Raw genomic sequence first — 20,000 nt, forward strand, 5'->3', positions numbered from 1 at the left:
CACACAGCTCCAGGGCTCTCAGTAGCTCACTAAACTGTTTGGCTTGCAGATGCAGCAGATCCTGATGCTCTGCCTGCTCAAACCCAACCAGCCCGACCAGATCCACCTGGGCTGTCCCACCTGGGCTGTCCCACCTGCGTCTGTCCCACCTGGGTCTGTCCCACCTAGGCTGTCCCACCTGGGTCTCCACCTGTCTCACCTGCCCACCTCTCTATGCAAATACACACATCATTTCAGAGAGAGAGACACTTTGCTCGTCCTCCTTCCACGTAAAACCTGAGCTGTTGTTTCCAGGCAGCAGGTGTGTACCAGCTGCAGGTGTGTACCAGCTGCAGGTGTGTACCAGCTGCAGGTGTGTACCAGCAGCGGGTGTGTACCAGCTGCGGGTGTGTACCAGCTGCGGGTGTGTACCAGCTGCGGGTGTGTACCAGCAGCGGGTGTGTACCAGCTGCAGGTGTGTACCAGCAGCGGGTGTGTACCAGCCGCGGGTGTGTACCAGCAGCAGGTGTGTACCAGCTGCAGGTGTGTACCAGCAGCAGGTGTGTACCAGCTGCAGGTGTGTACCAGCAGCAGGTGTGTACCAGCAGGTGTGTACCAGGTGTTCTGGCTCCGCCCGTCCCCTTCAGCTCAGATTAGTGGATTATTCCAGCGGCTGAGAGGTCGGGTTCTCCGCTCAGGAGATCAGATCCACCTGCAGAGACTCGTCTGGTATCAGACACAAAGTGTTTCAGAGCAGCTGCTGCCTCTGACTTTTATAAGGAGGAATAAACCACCTGCATGTTGACAAAACAAAACGTCTTGCCTCGTGTTTTTAGAGGAGCTCCCCTGCAGCGCCCCCTGCTCCCCTGCAGCGCCCCCTGCTCCCCTGCAGCGCCCCCTGCTCCCCTGCAGCGCCCCCTGCTCCCCTGCAGCTCCCCCTGCAGCGCCCCCTGCTCCCCTGCAGCTCCCCCTGCAGCGCCCCCTGCTCCCCTGCAGCGCCCCCTGCAGCGCCCCCTGCAGCTCCCCCTGCTCCCCTGCAGCGCCCCCTGCAGCTCCCCCTGCAGCGCCCCCTGCAGCTCCCCCTGCTCCCCTGCAGCGCCCCCTGCTCCCCTGCAGCGCCCCCTGCAGCTCCCCCTGCTCCCCTGCAGCGCCCCCTGCTCCCCTGCAGCGCCCCCTGCAGGCGGACAGTTTGTGTGTCTCTTCACTCTGATCTGACCATCAGCTGACAGTCCAGCTGCTGAGAGTTTCTGTGTGTCGGGGCGTCGGGCCGGACCACAGCTGAGGACGGAGGACGGCGAGGAAAATTTTGATTTGAAATTTTTTCATCTTGGTGGTGATGAGTGGACGTGAGCGGCCTGTCGGGGACGCAGATCTGTGAAGGACAGATCTGTTCACACACAGATCTGTGAAGGACAGATCTGTTCACACGCAGATCTGTGAAGGACAGATCTGTTCACACACAGATCTGTGAAGGACAGATCTGTTCACACACAGATCTGTGAAGGACAGATCTGTTCACACACACGACCGACACAACAGCAGTGAGCGCGGCGCTAACCTGATCGTTTTTGTTTTCTTTTCGTCTTTACAGATGTAATATAGTTTTGTTTTGTTATGATGTCATGTTTTCTGTGATGATGTCATGTTTTCTGTGATGTTGCTATCTTGGTGGTGACAGATGGGGATCCAAATCAATTAATCAATAAATAAATCAATAAATCCTGCTGTGTCTGGAGCGTTGGAGCGCCCATCACATCACATCCAGGATGAACCGATAACGGCAGATGATCTCCATGTAAAACATTCTGTTGTCTTATTTTGTAAAGAACCTTTTGATTGTGTGATGTGAAGCTCAGCGATAAATCAAAACGCTGAAGCAGAGTCAGGCTCTCAGTTCTTTATCGCCAAGAAAAAGCAATTCTTGAAAAATGTGTGTTGGCAGGTTCAGGTGTACAGGTGGGGACAGGTGGGGACAGGTGGGGACATGTGGGGACAGGTGGGGACAGGTGAGAACAGGTGGGGACAGGTGGGGACAGGTGGGGACAGGTGGGAACAGGTGGGGACAGGTGAGAACAGGTGGGGACAGGTGGGGACAGGTGGGGACATGTGGGGACAGGTGGGGACAGGTGAGAACAGGTGGGGACATGTGGGGACAGGTGGGGACAGGTGGTTCTGCCAAACCCTTTTCAGAAGTATTCAGGTGCGTCGGGGCGAGAGGCTGCACAGGTGCAGGGAGACACAGAGGAGAACAGCGCCACCATGGGGAGGAACGCAGAAACAAAGGTGCAGCCACACCTGGGCTTAAAAAATAAAAGTGTTTACAATCATATCTACCTGCCTACCTAATTATAGACAGAATGACAGATACATATAGAAATGGATATATGTTTGTTTGTATGTATGTTTGTTTGTATGTATAGATATATGTTTGTTTGTTTGTATGTACGTTTGTATGTATGTATAGATTTAGGGTTAGGGATCAATAAAGCATTTGATTGAGATTCAGGTTCAGCAGAGTAGCCGTGCTGAGAACAGAGCAGCTCACCTGCACAGGCTCACCTGTCCAGCTCATCCAGATGGTAGTTAGATTTAGTGAGTTCACACCAGGAACAGCTGCTGACTGAAACACTGAGACTCATCTGTGTAAAGCCTCCGAACGACCCCTGGAGGCCCCTGGACCGCAGGTTGAGAACCGCTTTTCTACTGCAAGGTTCTCCTAGTTCCCTAAAACTAAACTACAAACATTTTAGCTTAAATGAAAATAAAAAAACGGACCAGAGAAAACGATGTTGTGTTGTTACAGACTAAACTGTGTGTGTGTGTGTGTGTGTGTGTGACTGGGAGTCTCTGCCTCCACAAAGTGAAGAGCTAATCTGACAAACAGCAGCCAGATTAGAATAAAACCACTAACTCCCACTGACACTGACAGCAACAACAACTGACCTGGGACCAGTGAGCCCAGCCTGGAGACTGTAACTGATGAAAAGTGCAGAGCCTCCCTGACTGTACAGGTGTGCTCGTCTGTTTGAACAGGTAACGTCAGCTGGCCTGAGATCAGCCTGTTTTATCCTGCTCTCTCTGAACACAGGTGTGTGTTTTCTGCACCTGGACAGGTGAAGTCTTCAGTTTGTGAAACTCATCAAAAAAAAATTTCATAAATTCAGAAATCAAATTAAGTTCAATTTAAAAATAAAAATTATAATAACTCGTGTATTGTAATTAAATTCAGTCACACTGTGTTTTAATTTGACTTTTGTGTAAAAAAAAGAAAAGAAAAGTTAAAAATTGAAAACGCATTTAAATTATGGCCAAAGAACTGATTCAGGGTCAGCATGGAGATATAAAATATAAACGTCATCCAAGTAAAAAAAAAAAAATCATTATTTGTAAACTCCTCCTTCCCTGGCAGTTTGATTATGTAACACACACACACACACACACACACACACACACACACACACACACACACACACACACACACACACAGGCAGGACAGAGACCAGACAGGAAAAAATAAAATTATTAATAAAAATAAACAACAATAAATCAGAATAAACAGCAGCTGCTCGTGTTCCGGTACCGCGCGCGCGCGTGTGTGAAGACACCCCGCTGCCAGCACAGAACACACGCGCGCGCACACACACACACACACACACACACACACACACACACACACACACACACACACACACACACACAAAGAGCTGGGAAACAGACATGACGTCACCCCCTAACCCACCCGGCCGCACGCGCACGTACCCGCGCATGATGCACTTTGAGAGAGAGACGCCCCGTGCGCACGCGCATTCCTGCCACAATGAGGCCGATTCTCATCTTTGGGATCAAAGAGTTTACAGCTCCGAGGCCTTTTATTGTGAAATATGGTGTCACTTACCGTTTGCCCTGTGCATTTTACATTACTGCAGATATCAGACAGCAGAACACCAACACACACACACACACACACACACACACACACACACACACACACACACACACACGGCCTGCTGCCTCTGGGTGTGAACATGTCCGCTCACTTCGACGCTCCGGACTCAGAAAACACGACACGACGACATATGAACACACACACACACACACACACACACACACACACACACACACACACACACACACACACACACACACACACACACAGGCCTGGCTCTCACCATAGGCGGGTCGCAGCTCGGTGATGTCCGCCATTTTGTGGATGCGGGCGGGATGCGGGAGGATGCGGTGCCGCTGCGGGAGCGGGGAGCTGAGCAGGAGAGCGCGAGCCGCTCCGCGCGGAGAGAGGAGAGTCAGCGGGGAGCGCGAGCCGTGTCGCAGAGCACCTGCATGTGTCCGTCACTGCCGCCCGTCCGTGCCTCGCGCCGTCCAGCCTGCTGCGCACTGATGCTCGCGCCCGGGATGCAGGGAGGCTGCGCGGAGGAGCTCGCGATGAGACCGGCCGAAGATCCTCTACAGACAAGAGGTGTCACTCCGCGTGACAGAGCAGCCGGTCCTGCAGGGAGACCGAGTGGGCGGAGCCGGGGGCCGAGGGACGACACACACACACACACACACACACACACACACACACACATGTGGCATCAGTACCATCACAGTCCAAGTCAAGTACATCAAGCAAATTATCTCTCGCCCCCACACCTGTCAGGCCCCGCCCTATACCTGTCAGGCCCCGCCCCCACACCTGTCAGGCCCCGCCCTATACCTGTCAGGCTCCGCCCCCACACCTGCTCTTCACACCATGGGCTTTTTTGCTCATGTTTCTGTTTCCAACAGCCTGCCTCTGCCTGAGTGTGAATTCTGACACGCTGTGTCCTCTTGACTGTGTAGCCAATCAGAGGAAAACAGAGCAGTAGCCCCGCCCACAGGGTTCTGTTGGCTCGCATGTGGAACAGGAACCATGTGGAACTGAAAGCTTTTTCCTGTGTTTTATCTTTTTTTTCCTTTTTCATGTTTGTTTGCAGTGGAAATGAGTCCAAACAGGTGCTGTCATTACCATGGCAACCAGTCTGATATGGGCAGCAAAATAATTTAATTCACAGCAAATATAAACATGGAAATTTTAGCTCCTGATGTCATCAGTGATTCATTCCATCGACTTTTCTTTTTACCAGAGGAAGAAAACATCTCATCAGTTTGATCTGACAGAAAAACCAGACAGAGTGAGACATCTTTCCTCTCTCCCCCTCTTTGGACTGGTCCTCGCGGGAGCAGAGGCCCCGCCCCCTCCGCTGAATCACCACAACGAGCAGATAAACAAATGGTAAACAGATGATAAACAGGTAATAAACAGATAACAGATGATAAATGGAGTTATATCTGCCTTGAGCTTGAATTCGGTCATAAACAGAAGTTGTGTGATTATGTCTGAAGAGACTAACGTGATAAAGAGGATTTGTTTTTTCTATATTTATATAAAATGTACATTTCTGTTTAATTGTCTGTAATAAAGACAAACATTTTTTAATTTAAATGGAAAGCTGTGAGAAACAGTAACCGTGTGTGTTTAAACAGAGAAAAGCACGAGCTGTAAATCTATATTCCACTAATAAACAGAGACATTTCATCTATATTTACACATATAACTCTAATAAACAATAAAATAATAAAATGTACATCTATATTTGAAGAAACCAATGTTAGTAATTGTAAGGTCTTCGAAATTCTGACCTTTTTGAACCGTTTTTATAGTTATTGTTGTTGTTGTTGTTGTTGTTGTTGTTCCTGTGTTTTTCATAGAGCCTGCAGCTCTGAGAGGCAAAACCAAGACAACACAGAATTAAACCCAAGAAAAAAGATTTAAAAAAGATAAAAGAACAAAACAGAACATTAAACAGTTACAGCTCAGGAATAAAAAAAATCTCCTCTGCTTTTAGACACAGATCCAGACCAAGATCCAGATCCAGACCCAGATCCAGATCCAGATCCAGGTATGTGCAGGTGTAGGACAGGTGCAGGACAGGTGTGTGCAGGTGCAGGACCAGACCTGTATCCAGAAAGAAATGACGGGGGGCAGCAAGCTGCAAGACATGACATCAGCAGTCCAAATTGAAAAGCCTGGTTGCTGCAGGAACAAAGGACTTCCTGAGTCTTTCTGTGGAGCATCTGGGCAAAAGAAGCTGCTTACTTCTGCCACTTCTATAGATAGATAGATAGATAGATAGATAGATAGATAGATAGACAGACAGTAACGTGCGGTGTGGTCCTTGGCATGGCCAAGGGTCAATTAACGCAGCAGAACTCAAATTGCATAGCACATTCATAAGAAATACCTATCTCACATAGATCCAACAGAGCGATCTGATTGGTCAATTAGACGTTTAGATGGTGCTCAAATGAGCATGACAATTGAAAAATACCTCATCACTGAAAATATTACTCCGCCTATATCTTATTGCCTGAGTCTGTGTGGTTTCCTTGGCAACACGAAATGTTTCATCGAAACCCGCATCAAAGGCGCTGTCAACCTTGTCAACCTGCATATTGGACTGTTTTGTTGTCAGTTTTGATTTCTTTGGCGACCTAAGTTTGGATAAATGGCTGAATGAGGAAGACAAGACAGAAGAGAAAAAGGAGAGATACGCGAGAGAGACGAGTGAAGAGCTGGATCAGCTGGAGAGGTCAGGAAATGAAGCCGGTACGGCCCGGTCAATGTCTTGGGCCGTCAAATGTCTACAAGACTACCTGACAAACACCGGGCAAACAGCTGATTTCTCACCTGTAAGGAAAGAAGAGCTGAACAAGATCCTCTGTGAATTTTATGGAGCTTTAATTTCTATAATAAAGAGAATGAAATTCCTCAGCAGGTTCAGCACCACGGACAGTACCTGCTGAGGTGGATTCAGCACCACGGACAGTACCTGCTGAGGCGGATTCAGCACCACGGACAGTACCTGCTGAGGTGGATTCAGCACCACGGACAGTACCTGCTGAGGCAGATTCAGCACCATGGACAGTACCCGCTGAGGCAGATTCAGCACCATGGACAGTACCTGCTGAGGCGGATTCAGCACCACGGACAGGGCCTGCTGAGCAGATTCAGCACCACGGACAGTACCTGCTGAGGCGGATTCAGCACCACGGACAGTACCTGTCAGATTTTCCACGGAGATGTGCGGCTGTAACTTTGTTCTTGTTATTAATGTGTTAATGTTATCAGTTATTAATTAGCCTATTAATTGTTATTAATTTTTTTTAGTCTTTATGAGTTTCCTAGGCCATTGATTGAATTAATTTGTCAATTTGTTTGCATCTGTACATTGAAATGAACATTTAATAAATCAACACATCTGTGAAAACTGTGGTCTTTATTTCAGAGGTAAATTGATAACAGCCTGAAAAGGTGATTCTATAACTCTGTTCAGCCTTAATGTGACTGCTTACTGTCCTTACTTTTGCTGCTTAGCCACATTAATCAGAGCTGACGTTAAATTGGAGTGACACACCCCCAGCTGAAATAAAACATCTGCTGGTGAGTTTATGAAAAGACAGATGTTTGTTGTGGCGCCGACACTGGAAAGCAGTAGCCTGTATTTAAATATAACTGTTCATATAAGTTGGTTGTAAATAAAGATCAGTTGTGCTGCTGAGTCGCTATCACAGTACCTGTTAGATTAAAAATGACTGAGAAGTCGGTAGAAGTATAACTATCAGTCCATGAAAAAAAGATTTTTTCCAGCGAATATTCTAGTTATGACATGATTGAGCTAGCAGAGCAGTTTTGTGTTGCTGTGTGTGTATTTATTCAGTTTGGGGAAATCATGATGTCTAGATAAGCCCAAAAAAACATGATAAGCCCAAGTTGGCTGCTGATAAGGACTAGTTACCGTCAGATCTCATGTATTTCCACTGAAACGGAGAGAATACTAGCAAAAAACTTTGATATTTTGAGAGTGAAATGCCCAATGTATGAATACATTTTGATTATACATTTTATTTTGTTGGTAATAGTTGTATAATCACATTTTTACAAATAATAAAAACAGTGATCACGCCAACATGGCATGTATCATGTATGACACAGAGTTCACATTCACCTGCTGCGTCTCAACAGGGTTTACTCAACAGTCACGTCAATCAACAGATCAATAGATTCACCTGGATCTCTCAACAACACAGGGTTTGCAGCATTTGAAAAATAAAGAACAATAATGAACAATGCAATCAGCAAAATATCCATTTCTAAACTTGCACACAACCAGTTATTTATAATCTGTGTATTCGACTGTTTGAATGAAACGACCAAATTGATCAACCACACGAGAGAGAGAGAGAGAGAGAGAGAGAGAGAGAGAAAGTAGATAACCGTAGCCTACCTTCTGCCTGGAAGCTCGCAGGTCAGCTCAGGGTGTGAAGAAGCTTTGTAATCCACCTCCAGCTTCAGTCTCTTCAGCCTCGCAGTCATTTCAGAGCTGACGTCAGAGTGCAGCTTTGTGGAGTCTGGAGCTACTAGCTAGCTAGCAGACAGAAAACTAAAGGAAGTCCAGACCGTCACCGTAATGTTGTGTTAGAGCCAACCGACTTCAGGTGTTTCTTCCTGCCTCTTCAGGGCTCACTCACAGCGAAGCGGCGAAGTGGAGATTTAACTTAAAGCGACTGTAGTACAACGTCACAGCCCCCTAAAGCCCGCCCTTGAACACGGGTCTGTGCAGGACAGGTGTGTGCAGGTGCAGGACAGGTGTGTGCAGGTGCAGGACAGGTGTGTGCAGGTGCAGGACAGGTGTGTGCAGGTGCAGGACAGGTGGATGCAGGTGCAGGACAGGTGTGTGCAGGTGCAGGACAGGTGGGGACAGGTGCAGGACAGGTGGGGACAGGTGTGTGCAGGACAGGTGTGTGCAGGTGCAGGACAGGTGGGGACAGGTGCAGGACAGGTGGGGACGGGTGCAGGACAGGTGGGGACAGGTGCAGGACAGGTGGGGACAGGTGCAGGACAGGTGGGGACAGGTGTGTGCAGGACACAACCCCAGACTTATGAAAAAGTTGATGTCAGCACAAACTCAAGCTCCCACAGTGTTTATGTGTGCAGTGTTTCAGTCTTTAGGGTCAGAGGTCAAGGTCAGGGGTCAGGGGTCAGTGTGAGGTCATCAGGCCCACTCTCGTGAATTATTTTTTAAAATTTATTTTCATTTCAAGTCATGAAAGATCAAAGGAGACAACAGCATTATAATATCAAAATATTGCATACATTCATTGATTTGATAGTTTTTTGTTTGTGAGGAAGAAATAAATAGTTGACATGGGCTGTTTCCTTCATAAATACAAATAACTGAGGGTTGTTTTTTTTTTATTACATATATACAGTGGAGGAAATAATTATTTGATCCCCACTGATTTTGTAAGTTTGCCCACTGACAAAGAAATGAACACACTATAATTTTAATGGTAGGTTTATTTTAACAGTGAAAGATAGAATATCAAAAAGAAAATCCAGAAAATCACATTATATCACTGATTTGCATTTCATTGAGTGAAATAAGTATTTGATCCCTCAGTAAAACATGACTTAGTACTTGGTGGCAAAACCCTTGTTGGCAAGCAGAGGTCAGACGTTTCTTGTAGTTCATTACCAGGTTTGCGCACATATCAGGAGGAATTTTGGTCCATATATTTGGTGTATATATATGAGAAGCTCTGCTGGAGGAGGAAACATGCCGGAGCTACAGCACGACTCATGCACACACACGTCTCACATGTAGAGTTAGTTCATGTGCAGTGTGATGAAACACACATTAAAAAATGAAAACAGAGAAGTTAGAAAACAGCGCAGGAGCGGGACGTCCTGAGCAAAGCTGGGGCACAGCTGCACCCAAAATGCTGTATTGTGTGTGTGTGTGTGTGTGTGTGTGTGTGTGTGTGTGTGTGTGTGCGTGTGTGTGCACTACCGATCAGGTTAGGTCGTGAGGGGACACTCTGTGCGTCTCCTCTGGACAAAGTGTTGATGACGTCCAGCTGGCCGGCCTGCGTCGCCGCTCCTGTCTGCTCCTGAAACTCCTCCTCTTCCTCCTCCGCCATCAGCTCCGCCTCGCCCTGCTCAGGAGGAATTTTGGTCCATATATTTGGTGTATATATATATATATATATATATATATATATATAATCACTTAACTTAACCTTAACATATATATATATATATATATACATATCCAATGTTTGCCAACCGCCAATAAACTCAAGAAGAAGAAGAAGAAGAAGAAGAAGAAGAAGAAGAAGAAAGCCCTGCATTCCAAATTGCATACTTACACTTTTTACTTTTAGTATGTAGAGTATGTATAGAGTATGTACTGCAACTGCCCTTACAAAGTATGTAGTTTAGTATGAAATATGCATGCTAATTCTTTTTTTCCCCTTCTAAATAGTATGGTAGTGTGAGTATTGGAATGCAGGGCAGGTTCCAGGTGAAGACAGCGTCACTTCCTGTCCGTGCAGCAGGTGGAGACAGCGTCACTTCCTGTCCGTGCAGCTGGAGGCCAAAATGCGCCTCGGCTCGGAGGGGAAGAAGCTGCAGCCTCACAGCGGGACATGAGCTCGACTGTCTGCTGCACACACACAGGTGAGACAGACACACACACACACACACACACACACACACACACACACACACACACACACACACACACACACACACACACACACACACACACAGGTGAGACACAACCTGTTGTACCTTCGGCTCAGTCGTTTTTTTTTCCGTTTGAAACTGAAAACGGGAAAAACGAAAATATCTGCTTTTGTAGTCGCAATCAGAAAAAAAAAAGTAATAAAAAAAAAAAAAGTCCTAATTTGTTTGTGCAGATTCCTTTATTCCTGCTTTTGCTCGTGTTTGTTTGAGGCACGCAGACAGGTGACGCGGATGTACATGCATATATCAAAATAAAAGCCCGGAGGACTGGCCGTTTTATACAAGTTTTTTTTTTTTTTTTTTTTTTTTTTTTAAATTTAATAATCTTCAAAATGCAAGACATGTAATACAGAGATTTTTTTGAATAATTTGAGATTGTTTATCCATCCGCTGATGTGGGGTCTTACTTTGAGAAATTAGGTCTATGAATAAAATATTTTCCAAGAATAATTAAATGTTTACCAGGAAGTCATTTCTTTTAACTGCACTCCAACTTTTACAGATAGCCAATTTAGAGGGTGCCAATTAATTTGTTTAGATAACAGCCAGCTTTTAAAACTTAACCAAAATTCCATTACATATTCACATTCAAAGAAGATATGTTCCACAGTTTCAATATCTCTCACAAAATCCACATGAATTATTGTCCCAGTTAAATCTTGTATGTAAGAAGTGATTAGGAGGATATATATCATTTAGTATTTTAAAAGTGACCTCTTTGGCTTTCTGTGAAATTGGATATGATATATATCGTTTTCTTATCATTCTTGCCTCCACAGGATTGAAATCACGTAGAACATATTTCCTTCTTAGCTGACAGGGGTCATATTGAGCAGTCAGGATATTCCTAATAAACTTATCAGAGAATAGATTACTCCCCAAACTGACTCCCTCCACACCAAGAGACCTTCAATTAAAAACATCTGAATGTACCATCATTTGTTGAGTCATTGTTTTAAAGGGTGTTGGAATGGCTTTTATTACATTCTTGTACTCCTTAGTTGCACTGCAGGTTATATTTAACACCAAAATCCTCATGTGTTAATATATTTCCCTGATCATCCATTAGATGTGCTCCAGCCCAAATTCCTTTGTCCAGCCAGGTCCCCAAAAACAATGACTTGCAGTTGGACAGAACATATCTGTTATTCCGTAGGGGTGAGTTGTGAGGAGTATAATTATGTTTAAACATCAAGCTCCAGTTTATACATACTGTTTATATTTATACATATTGTTTATACACTACTCACAAAAAGTTAGGGATATTTGGCTTTTGGGTGAAATTTATGGAAAATGTAAAATGTTCACGCTACAGTGATATTATATCATGAAAGTTGGGCATTTAAGTAGAAGCATACACTGGTGATTTCCTCATCTCAAACAATTTCTTGAAACAAAAGCCAACAACAGTGGTGGATATACCACAACAAAAAATGTCAGTGTCAATAACTTGTCATGTGCCCTTGAGCATCAATTACAGCTTGACAGCGACGTCTCATGCTGTTCACAAGTCGACTTATTGTCTGCTGAGGCATGGCATCCCACTCTTCTTGAAGGGCGGCCCTCAGGACATTGAGGTTCTGGGGTACAGAGCTCCGAGCCTCTACACGGCCACTCAGCTGATCCCATAGGTTTTCTATGGGATTCAGGTCTGAGAAAGTGCAGGCCACTCCATCTGAGGTACCCCAGTCTCCAGCAGCCGTTCCCTAATAATACGACCTCGATGAGCTGGAGCATCAAACACCTGATGTGAATTTTGCCGTTAAACTCCTTGTTAGAGAACAGCAACTTGTGCAAAAAGTACTGAAACATTGAACAGTTGGACATGTGCATTCAAAAGTTTACAGAAGGTCACATTAAGTTCACCTGGAAAGGTTATAATGCATTTTAGGTTCATCCTGAAATTTCACCCGAAAGCCGAATATCCCTAACTTTTTGTGAGTAGTGTATGTATATATACTGTTTATACTTATATATTTTATATTTACACTTCTTCTTTTTTTTTTTTTTTTACCTTGCTTTATTTATTTATTTAGGCTTATACCGGGACCTGAGTCCTAATTTCGTACCACTAACATGTAAATGTGAGCTGGTATGACAATTAAGTTCCTTGAATCCTTGAATCTTTTATTAGATGCGCTTCCAGCAGCGTCAGACGAACCTGGCAGCCAATAAGCAGCGAGCATCAGAAATTCCCTCAGAGTGGGACGGGACCTGAAGCAAACAGGAGAAAAGACAATTTTAAGTTGAAACTCTGAACATAACCTGGTCTGGAGCAGGTTATGTGTGCAGAATGCGTTACCATGGCGATGAAGCCGGGTCAAAAGAGCCCCGCCTTCATGACACGACCCAACACACCTCGCTGAGCCGGTGACCTCGTCTCGTATGCCCTCCGCCGAGGCCGAGGATTCCCACTGATATTAATGAGATTAACAGACACAGAATGCATGAAGCTGGAGATTTAATGAACTGTGATTTAATTTTAATTTGATTTAACTGTAATTTGAACAATAACTATTTATTCAGGAGGGTAATATCAGCTGCCTGTTGCCTCCACCTCACAGCAGCAGGTCCTCCCTCTCTCCTCCAGCAGGTGTCACTGTTGCATCAGTTTTGGTTTGGCCGCTGAGGCTGAGCCTCATCACATCATCACATCGTCACATCAGTGTGTTAGGGTTAGGGTTAGGGTTAGGGTTAGGGCTGATGACAGCACACACACACAAACAATGCAGGACTTTGTTTGTTTGTGAGTAAATAAAAAAACTCCATGTGTTTTCACTGTTGTGTCGGTCGGCCCAGTGGAACCCTGCGGGTCGGGTTAGGGTTAGGGTTAAGTTGGAGTTAGGGTTATGTTGGAGTTAGGGTTAGGCAGACACAGTGACGTCACCTGGTCACCTGGTCACCTGGTCACCTGGTCACCTGCTGCTCAGGGGAAAGTGTAAGTTACACATCACATTTTTAAATGTTTGACAAACTTATGATTCGGGGTGTAAATCACCAGTTTCATCACGATACGACAGGATATCGATTCTTTGGAGAACGATACGATATTTGCCGATATCACAAAGTTTGCCACAATATGATTCGATTCGATTTAGGGCCTGCGATCAATATGAGACGATATAATGTGCCGATTTAACAAAATCTGTTACATCTATATCAACACACAAAAAGCAACTAAAATATGTTTTAACAGTTTTATTTCTGAGCTCTTCCAGACATCAGACGTTTGAATGAAAAACAGTCTACTCTTTTTTTTTAATAAAAACTAAAATAAACAATAAAATGAATAAAGTGCCACATTATAAATGCAAAGGCTTGTTCCAAACTGAGACAGTGAGCTTGTTCTGTGTGTTGTGTAAAATAAAGTTTTTTTAATTCAGAAATTCTCTGTGTCTCCATCCTCTCTGCAGCTGGAGCCAACATGGCGTCTGAGGCGGAGGCGAGGAGGAGGAGGAGGATGAAGGCTGCAGATGCTCCGTTGGAGGTGGAGGCGCTGACGCGTGGCGGGCACGCCGCCCTGCAGGCGGGGAGGAGGCGGGACGCCCTGAGCTGCTTCAAGAAAGCCCTGAAGGCCTCGGCGGAGGTGAGGCGGCCAATCAGCAGCCGGCGTTTCTCCGGCTGCTTCCGCGTGTCGAGCGAACTCACCTTGACGCTTTTACACACGTGAATGAATGTGATGGAGTGAAGTGTGATGTCATGATGACATCACAGGGCGTGATGCGGCGTGTCTCCTTGCAGCTGCAGGACTCGCGGGTCAGCCGGGCCTGCTCCTTCAACCTGGGCGCCGCCTACGTGGAGGCCGGCCGGCCGCAGAGGGGGCTGGACTTCCTGCGGCGAGCGCAGCCCGGCCCGCGGGCCCACCGCCTCGCAGACCTCCAGTTCAACCTGGCCGTGGCCCACAATGCACTGGGGCACGGCCGAGACGCCGCCACCCACTTCCTTCGGGCCGCCCAGCTGTACCGGTCCCAGGGCGACGGAGCCAGCGAGGGCGGAGCCTGCATGGAGATGAGCCAGGTGCACGCCGGCCTGAAGGTCAGAACCACAACCAGAACCACAACCCAGAACCCAGAACCCTAACCCAGAACCACAACCAGAACCTGTGTGTGTGTGTGTGTGTGTGTGTGTGTGTGTGTGTGTGTGTGTGTGTGTGTGTCAGGACTGGTCTCAGGCGGTTCAGGGTTTCCTGCGGGCGGCTGAGAGCTACAGGGTGGCGGCCATGTTGGATTGTGCAGCCGTTGCTCTTAAAGAGGCGGGGAGCCACATGGTCCAATCAGATCAGTTCAGCCAGGATGACATCATCAGCGTGCTGACGGAGTGTCTGAGTCTGGCGGACAGCGTCACCGAGCCGAGGATTCTGGGTAATTTCAGAGTATTCTGATCTTGAATTCCTCCAACCCACAATGCAAAGCGGCATCCGGATCAGAAACTCTAAAGCAGGGGTGTCCAATCATGTCCCATGGAGGCCGAGAGGCTGCAGGTTTTCATTCCAACCAAGACCTCCACCAGGTGACTTCACTGATCAGCTCACCTTGTATCAGGAAGGAGGAGCTGATCAGTGAAGTCACCTGGTGGAGGTCTTGGCTGGAATGAAAACCTGCAGCCTCTCGGCCTCCATGGGACATGACTGGACACCCCTGCTCTAAACTGAAACATCCGGCCGCCTTCATGAGCTGCAGAACCCACAGAACCCACAGAACCCCCACAGAACCCCCACAGAACCCCCACAGAACCCACAGAACCCACACAGAGAACCCACACAGAACCCACACAGAGAACCCACACAGAACCCACAGAACCCACAGAACTCACAGAACCCACACAGAACCCACACAGAACCCACAGAACCCACACAGAACCCACAGAGAGAACCCACACAGAACCCACAGAACCCACACAGAACCCACACAGAACCCACAGAACCCACACAGAACCCACACAGAACCCACAGAACCCACACAGAACCCACACAGAGAACCCACACAGAGAACCCACACAGAACCCACAGAACCGCTGCTAGAGCCTCTGTTAGACCTGCTGTTAGGATCTCTGTCAGAACCGCTGGTAGAACCAGAACCTTCAGCCTCAGGAACCTGAGCAAGAAACGACCTGAAGACACGAGCAGACAGGGACGAGAGAACTACCTGGAAACTGGGTTCTTCCTGTGGGGGGGAGGGAAAGGCTCAGGTGTGTTCAGGTTCTCTCAGGTGTGTTCAGGTTCTCTCAGGTGTGTTCAGGTTCTCTCAGGTGTGTTCAGGTTCTCTCAGGTGTGTTCAGGTGCTCTCAGGTGCGTTCAGGTGCTCTCAGGTGCGCTCAGGTTCTCTCAGGTGCTCTCAGGTGTGTTCAGGTGCTCTCAGGTGCGTTCAGGTTCTCTCAGGTGTGTTCAGGTGCGCTCAGGTGCGTTCAGGTGTGCTCAGGTGTGTTCAGGTGCGTTCAGGTGTGTTCAGGTTCTCTCAGGTGCGTTCAGGTTCTCTCAGGTGCGCTCAGGTGCGTTCAGGTGCTCTCAGGTGCGTTCAGGTTCTCTCAGGTGCGTTCAGGTGCTCTCAGGTGCGTTCAGGTGTGCTCAGAGCCTCAAAACTCACTGTGCTGCTCTGCTGTGGCCAGGTGAGCTGTACCTGGCGGTGGGTGTGGCCTACAGCCGGCTCAGGTGTTTCCAGGAGGCGGTGTCGTGTTTCCGGCAGGCGGTGCTGCCCGCCGCTCGCCGGCCCCCCCTGCTGGCCGCCGCCCTGCACAACCTGGGAGCCGCACTGAACTCAGAGGGCCGATACAGAGACGCAGTGAGCTGCTGCAGAGAGGCCGCCAGGCTGTACGGTACACACACACACACACACACACACACACACACACACACACACACACACACACACACACGGTGAGACACGCACGCACACACACACACACACGGTGAGACACACACACACACACACACACACACACACACACACACACACACACACGGTGAGACACACACACACACACACACACGGTGAGACACACACACACACACACACACACACACACACACACACACGGTGAGACACCCACACACACACGGTGAGACACACACACACACACGCACACACACACTCACACACTCACACACACACACACACACACACACACACACGGTGAGACACACACACACACACACACACACGGTGAGACACACACACACAAACCATATGTGTATGTGTGTGTGTGTGTCCACACGTGTGCGCGGTGTGTGTGTATGTGTATGTACATGGGTGTATGAGAATATTTGTGTGTGTGTGTGTGTGCGTGTGCGTGTGCGTGTGCGTGTGCGTGTGTGTGTGTGTGTGTGTGTGTGTGTGCAGGCTCCCTGGGCCGGCGTGGGGATCAGGCTCGGTGTTTCAGTAACTTGGCGTTGGCGTGTCGGCGTCTGGGTGAGGAGGAGGCGGCGGCCGAGAGCTTCCTCCACGCCCTGCAGGCCTTCAGAGACACAGGTGACACACCTGACTCACCTGAGACCGTCTTTATTGTGCAGAAATCTGAAATCACAATCCATCCCATAATAAGAGGCCGGCCTGGCCGTGTTTATAATTCTGGATCTTTGGTCTGTTTTTGACCTTTAGAGCCTCGTATTGAAACACTTTGATGTGTTGTGATCATAAAAACTGATTTTTGGATTTGATTCATTTATTTAGTTGCTGTGGATTTTTTGGGTTTGTTGTTGTTTTTGTTTTGTTTTACAAATTGTTTGGGTAATTTTATGGTAGGCATACATTTTCCCATTTTTTTCCCTTATATGTGTGTGTGTGTGTGTGTGTGTGTGTGTGTGTGTGTGTGTGTGTCTGTGGGTGTGTGTGTGTGTGTGTGGTTGTGTGTGTGTGTGTGTGCAGATGATTACGCAGGGCAGTGTCAGGTGTGTGAGGCGTTGGCAGACTCCTACCTGCAGCAGAAGAAGCTGCAGAAAGCTGCTGAGCTGTACAAACAGGCCCTGGCTGCTCTGAGCTCCTGCCAGGTGACACATGACACAACACACCTGAGATCCACCTGCAGGGGGCGCCACAGAACCTGAACCTGGGCTAAACAGAGCAGAGCGTCGGCTCCTCCTGCAGGGGGCGCTGCAGAGGCTGAGCAGAGTGTCGGCTCTGTAGATGATAATCCTGCTCCTCCTGCAGGGGGCGCTGCAGAGGCTGAGCAGAGTGTCGGCTCTGTAGATGATAATCCTGCTCCTCCTGCAGGGGGCGCTGCAGAGGCTGAGCAGAGTGTCGGCTCTGTAGATGATAATCCTGCTCCTCCTGCAGGGGGCGCTGCAGAGGCCGAGCAGAGTGTCAGCTCTGTAGATGATAATCCTGCTCCTCCTGCAGGGGGCGCTGCAGAGGCTGAGCAGAGTGTCGGCTCTGTAGATGATAATCCTGCTCCTCCGCTGCTTCAGAAGCTCCACATTTCTCTGAGCTCAGAGGAAGGAAATGTGGAACATTTAGGAAGCAGATGATTGGTTCTCCTGTGGTTCTGCAGCCAGTCAGCAGCACAGAGCCTCAATGCCAGTGCTAATCTGCTCACACTCACAGCATTTTACAGCCATGGATTATAATCTCAGTTTATAATCCTGTCTGCAGCAGAAATATGGACAGGAACAGTCCAGTTACTGATCAATATCTGGATCAAATGGACTGATCAGTTTAGAGCATTGAGCCCCACTGACCCACACAGATTCTGCTGTTTAGCTCAGTGCTGCCCCCGCTGGACACAACACTGACCTGCAGGCTGTTTAGCTCAGTGCTGCCCCCGCTGGACACAACACTGACCTGCAGGCTGTTTAGCTCAGTGCTGCCCCCGCTGGACACAACACTGACCTGCAGGCTGTTTAGCTCAGTGCTGCCCCCGCTGGACACAACACTGACCTGCAGGCTGTTTAGCTCAGTGCTGCCCCCGCTGGACACAACACTGACCTGCAGGCTGTTTAGCTCAGTGCTGCCCCCGCTGGACACAACACTGACCTGCACTAAGTAGACGTGGACCTTGTTCAGATGTAAATCTCTGTCTGGTCACTCAAAACAAACATCAGTGAGTGAAAAGTGTCTTATTTTAAATAAAGCTTTATGTTTCAAGAGCCAATCAGAGCGCGCGCTGTGTGTTGTGATGTTTCCATGCAGGACTGTCCGAGCGCTGCACGAGATCGTCTGGTCGACAAGCTGACCGCCGCGCTGCAGCAGCGTCTGACCGCCGGCCTGCAGGTCTCACACACACACACACACACACACACACACACACACACACACACACACACCACAGAGTCCATATCAGACTAGACTGGACCCAGACCCATTAGATCAGACCAGACTGGACCGGACCGGACCGTGGTCAGGGGTGTGAGCAGGTCTGGACTCTAAAGCCTGGTTTGACCACGTCTCCGTGTTCTGTGTTCCGTGTTCCGTGTTCCGTGTTCGTGTTCTGTGTTCCGTGTTCTGTGTTCTGTGTTCTGTGTATCGGTGCATCCCTACTTTGAACTGCTGCCATCTAAAACCCTGCGGGACCCGTGAGACCGGGACCCTGAGCGCGATGTTAGACGACCGTACGACCCCTAACCCCCCCTCACCTCAGGAAGTGCGATCTGCTCGTTTTCCAGGGACAGTTTCAGAGAAGGGGCTGTGGGCACGTCTCCACTGATCACAGGTGAAAAGCAGGGGACAGGATTTATGTCCCTGTCACACAAAAACAACCAAAATTGCATTTTTCAGGCCACGGGGTCTTTAAGAAGTCACACCATCAGGAACATGTGACATCCCTCCGCCCCCCTCTTCCAACCGTGCACGTTTGTGATGTACCTGAAGTGCACGTCCATGTCCAGGTGTGACAGGTGTGGGACTGGGACTCTTTACCAACACGGAGGCAGAGCACGCGGCCCCGTGCACTCACACAGGGCATCATGGGAACACAGGATTCACAGGTCACAGGTCACAGCCTCAGTGCGGCAGGACGGGGGCCGCTGGGGTCCACAGGGGGCGCTGGTGAGCAACATCAGAGGAATGGGAGAGTTAGGGTTAGGGGGACTGTTCACCTGTGCAGGTGGGTGCACGTGAAGGGCACAGACCGCTGGGACAAGAAAACAGTGAAGCCTCCCCTGACCTTTGACCTCTGGCTGTCTGCTCTTCTGCTCCTAATGACAGAGGCCACGCCCTCTCAGGCCACACCCACCCCGGCCACGCCCACTCAGCCTTCCCTCCAGACAGCCTGACAGGTATGATCACCAATCACCTTCAACCTTGTGTGTGTGTGTGTGTGTGTGTGTGTGTGTGTGTGTGTGTGTGTGTGTGTGTGTGTGTGTGTGTGTGTGTGTGTGTGTGTGTGTGTGTGTGATGGTCGGGGCCGGGCAGTTTTTGGCAGTTCTGAGCAACAAGTGGAGAAAAGGAAGATGAAAAGAAAGATG

General features: G+C 48.4%; 2 protein-coding genes across 4 annotated transcripts in view; one reads left to right on the top strand and one right to left on the bottom strand.

The window, feature by feature from the left end:
* Positions 1-4,357, bottom strand: part of syt11b (synaptotagmin XIb) — a 9,130-nt gene extending 4,773 nt beyond the window's left edge. Inside the window, exon 1 of the mRNA XM_030071979.1 lies at positions 4,149-4,357. Within this exon, the coding sequence (XP_029927839.1) occupies positions 4,149-4,182 (34 nt within the window). The 5' untranslated portion in view covers positions 4,183-4,357. The remainder of the gene's footprint in view (positions 1-4,148) is intronic.
* Positions 4,358-10,420: 6,063 nt separating this feature from the next.
* The window catches only part of ttc24 (tetratricopeptide repeat domain 24), a 13,159-nt gene continuing 3,579 nt past the window's right edge, over positions 10,421-20,000 (top strand). For 2 of the 3 annotated variants that reach the window (XM_030071977.1, XM_030071978.1), the window contains exons 1-9: positions 10,421-10,537; positions 14,020-14,192; positions 14,348-14,641; positions 14,766-14,967; positions 16,211-16,417; positions 16,942-17,070; positions 17,467-17,588; positions 18,727-18,807; positions 19,741-19,811. In XM_030071977.1, the coding sequence (XP_029927837.1) occupies positions 10,507-10,537; positions 14,020-14,192; positions 14,348-14,641; positions 14,766-14,967; positions 16,211-16,417; positions 16,942-17,070; positions 17,467-17,588; positions 18,727-18,807; positions 19,741-19,811 (1,310 nt within the window). In that variant the 5' untranslated portion in view covers positions 10,421-10,506. Of the gene's footprint in view, positions 10,538-14,019; positions 14,193-14,347; positions 14,642-14,765; positions 14,968-16,210; positions 16,418-16,941; positions 17,071-17,466; positions 17,589-18,726; positions 18,808-19,114; positions 19,247-19,740; positions 19,812-20,000 lie in introns of all 3 variants that reach the window. The other variant, XR_003929550.1, reaches the window with a different exon arrangement.

The sequence above is a fragment of the Myripristis murdjan genome, chromosome 16 (genome assembly GCF_902150065.1).
Source record: "Myripristis murdjan chromosome 16, fMyrMur1.1, whole genome shotgun sequence".
NCBI classification, from domain to species: domain Eukaryota; kingdom Metazoa; phylum Chordata; class Actinopteri; order Holocentriformes; family Holocentridae; genus Myripristis; species Myripristis murdjan.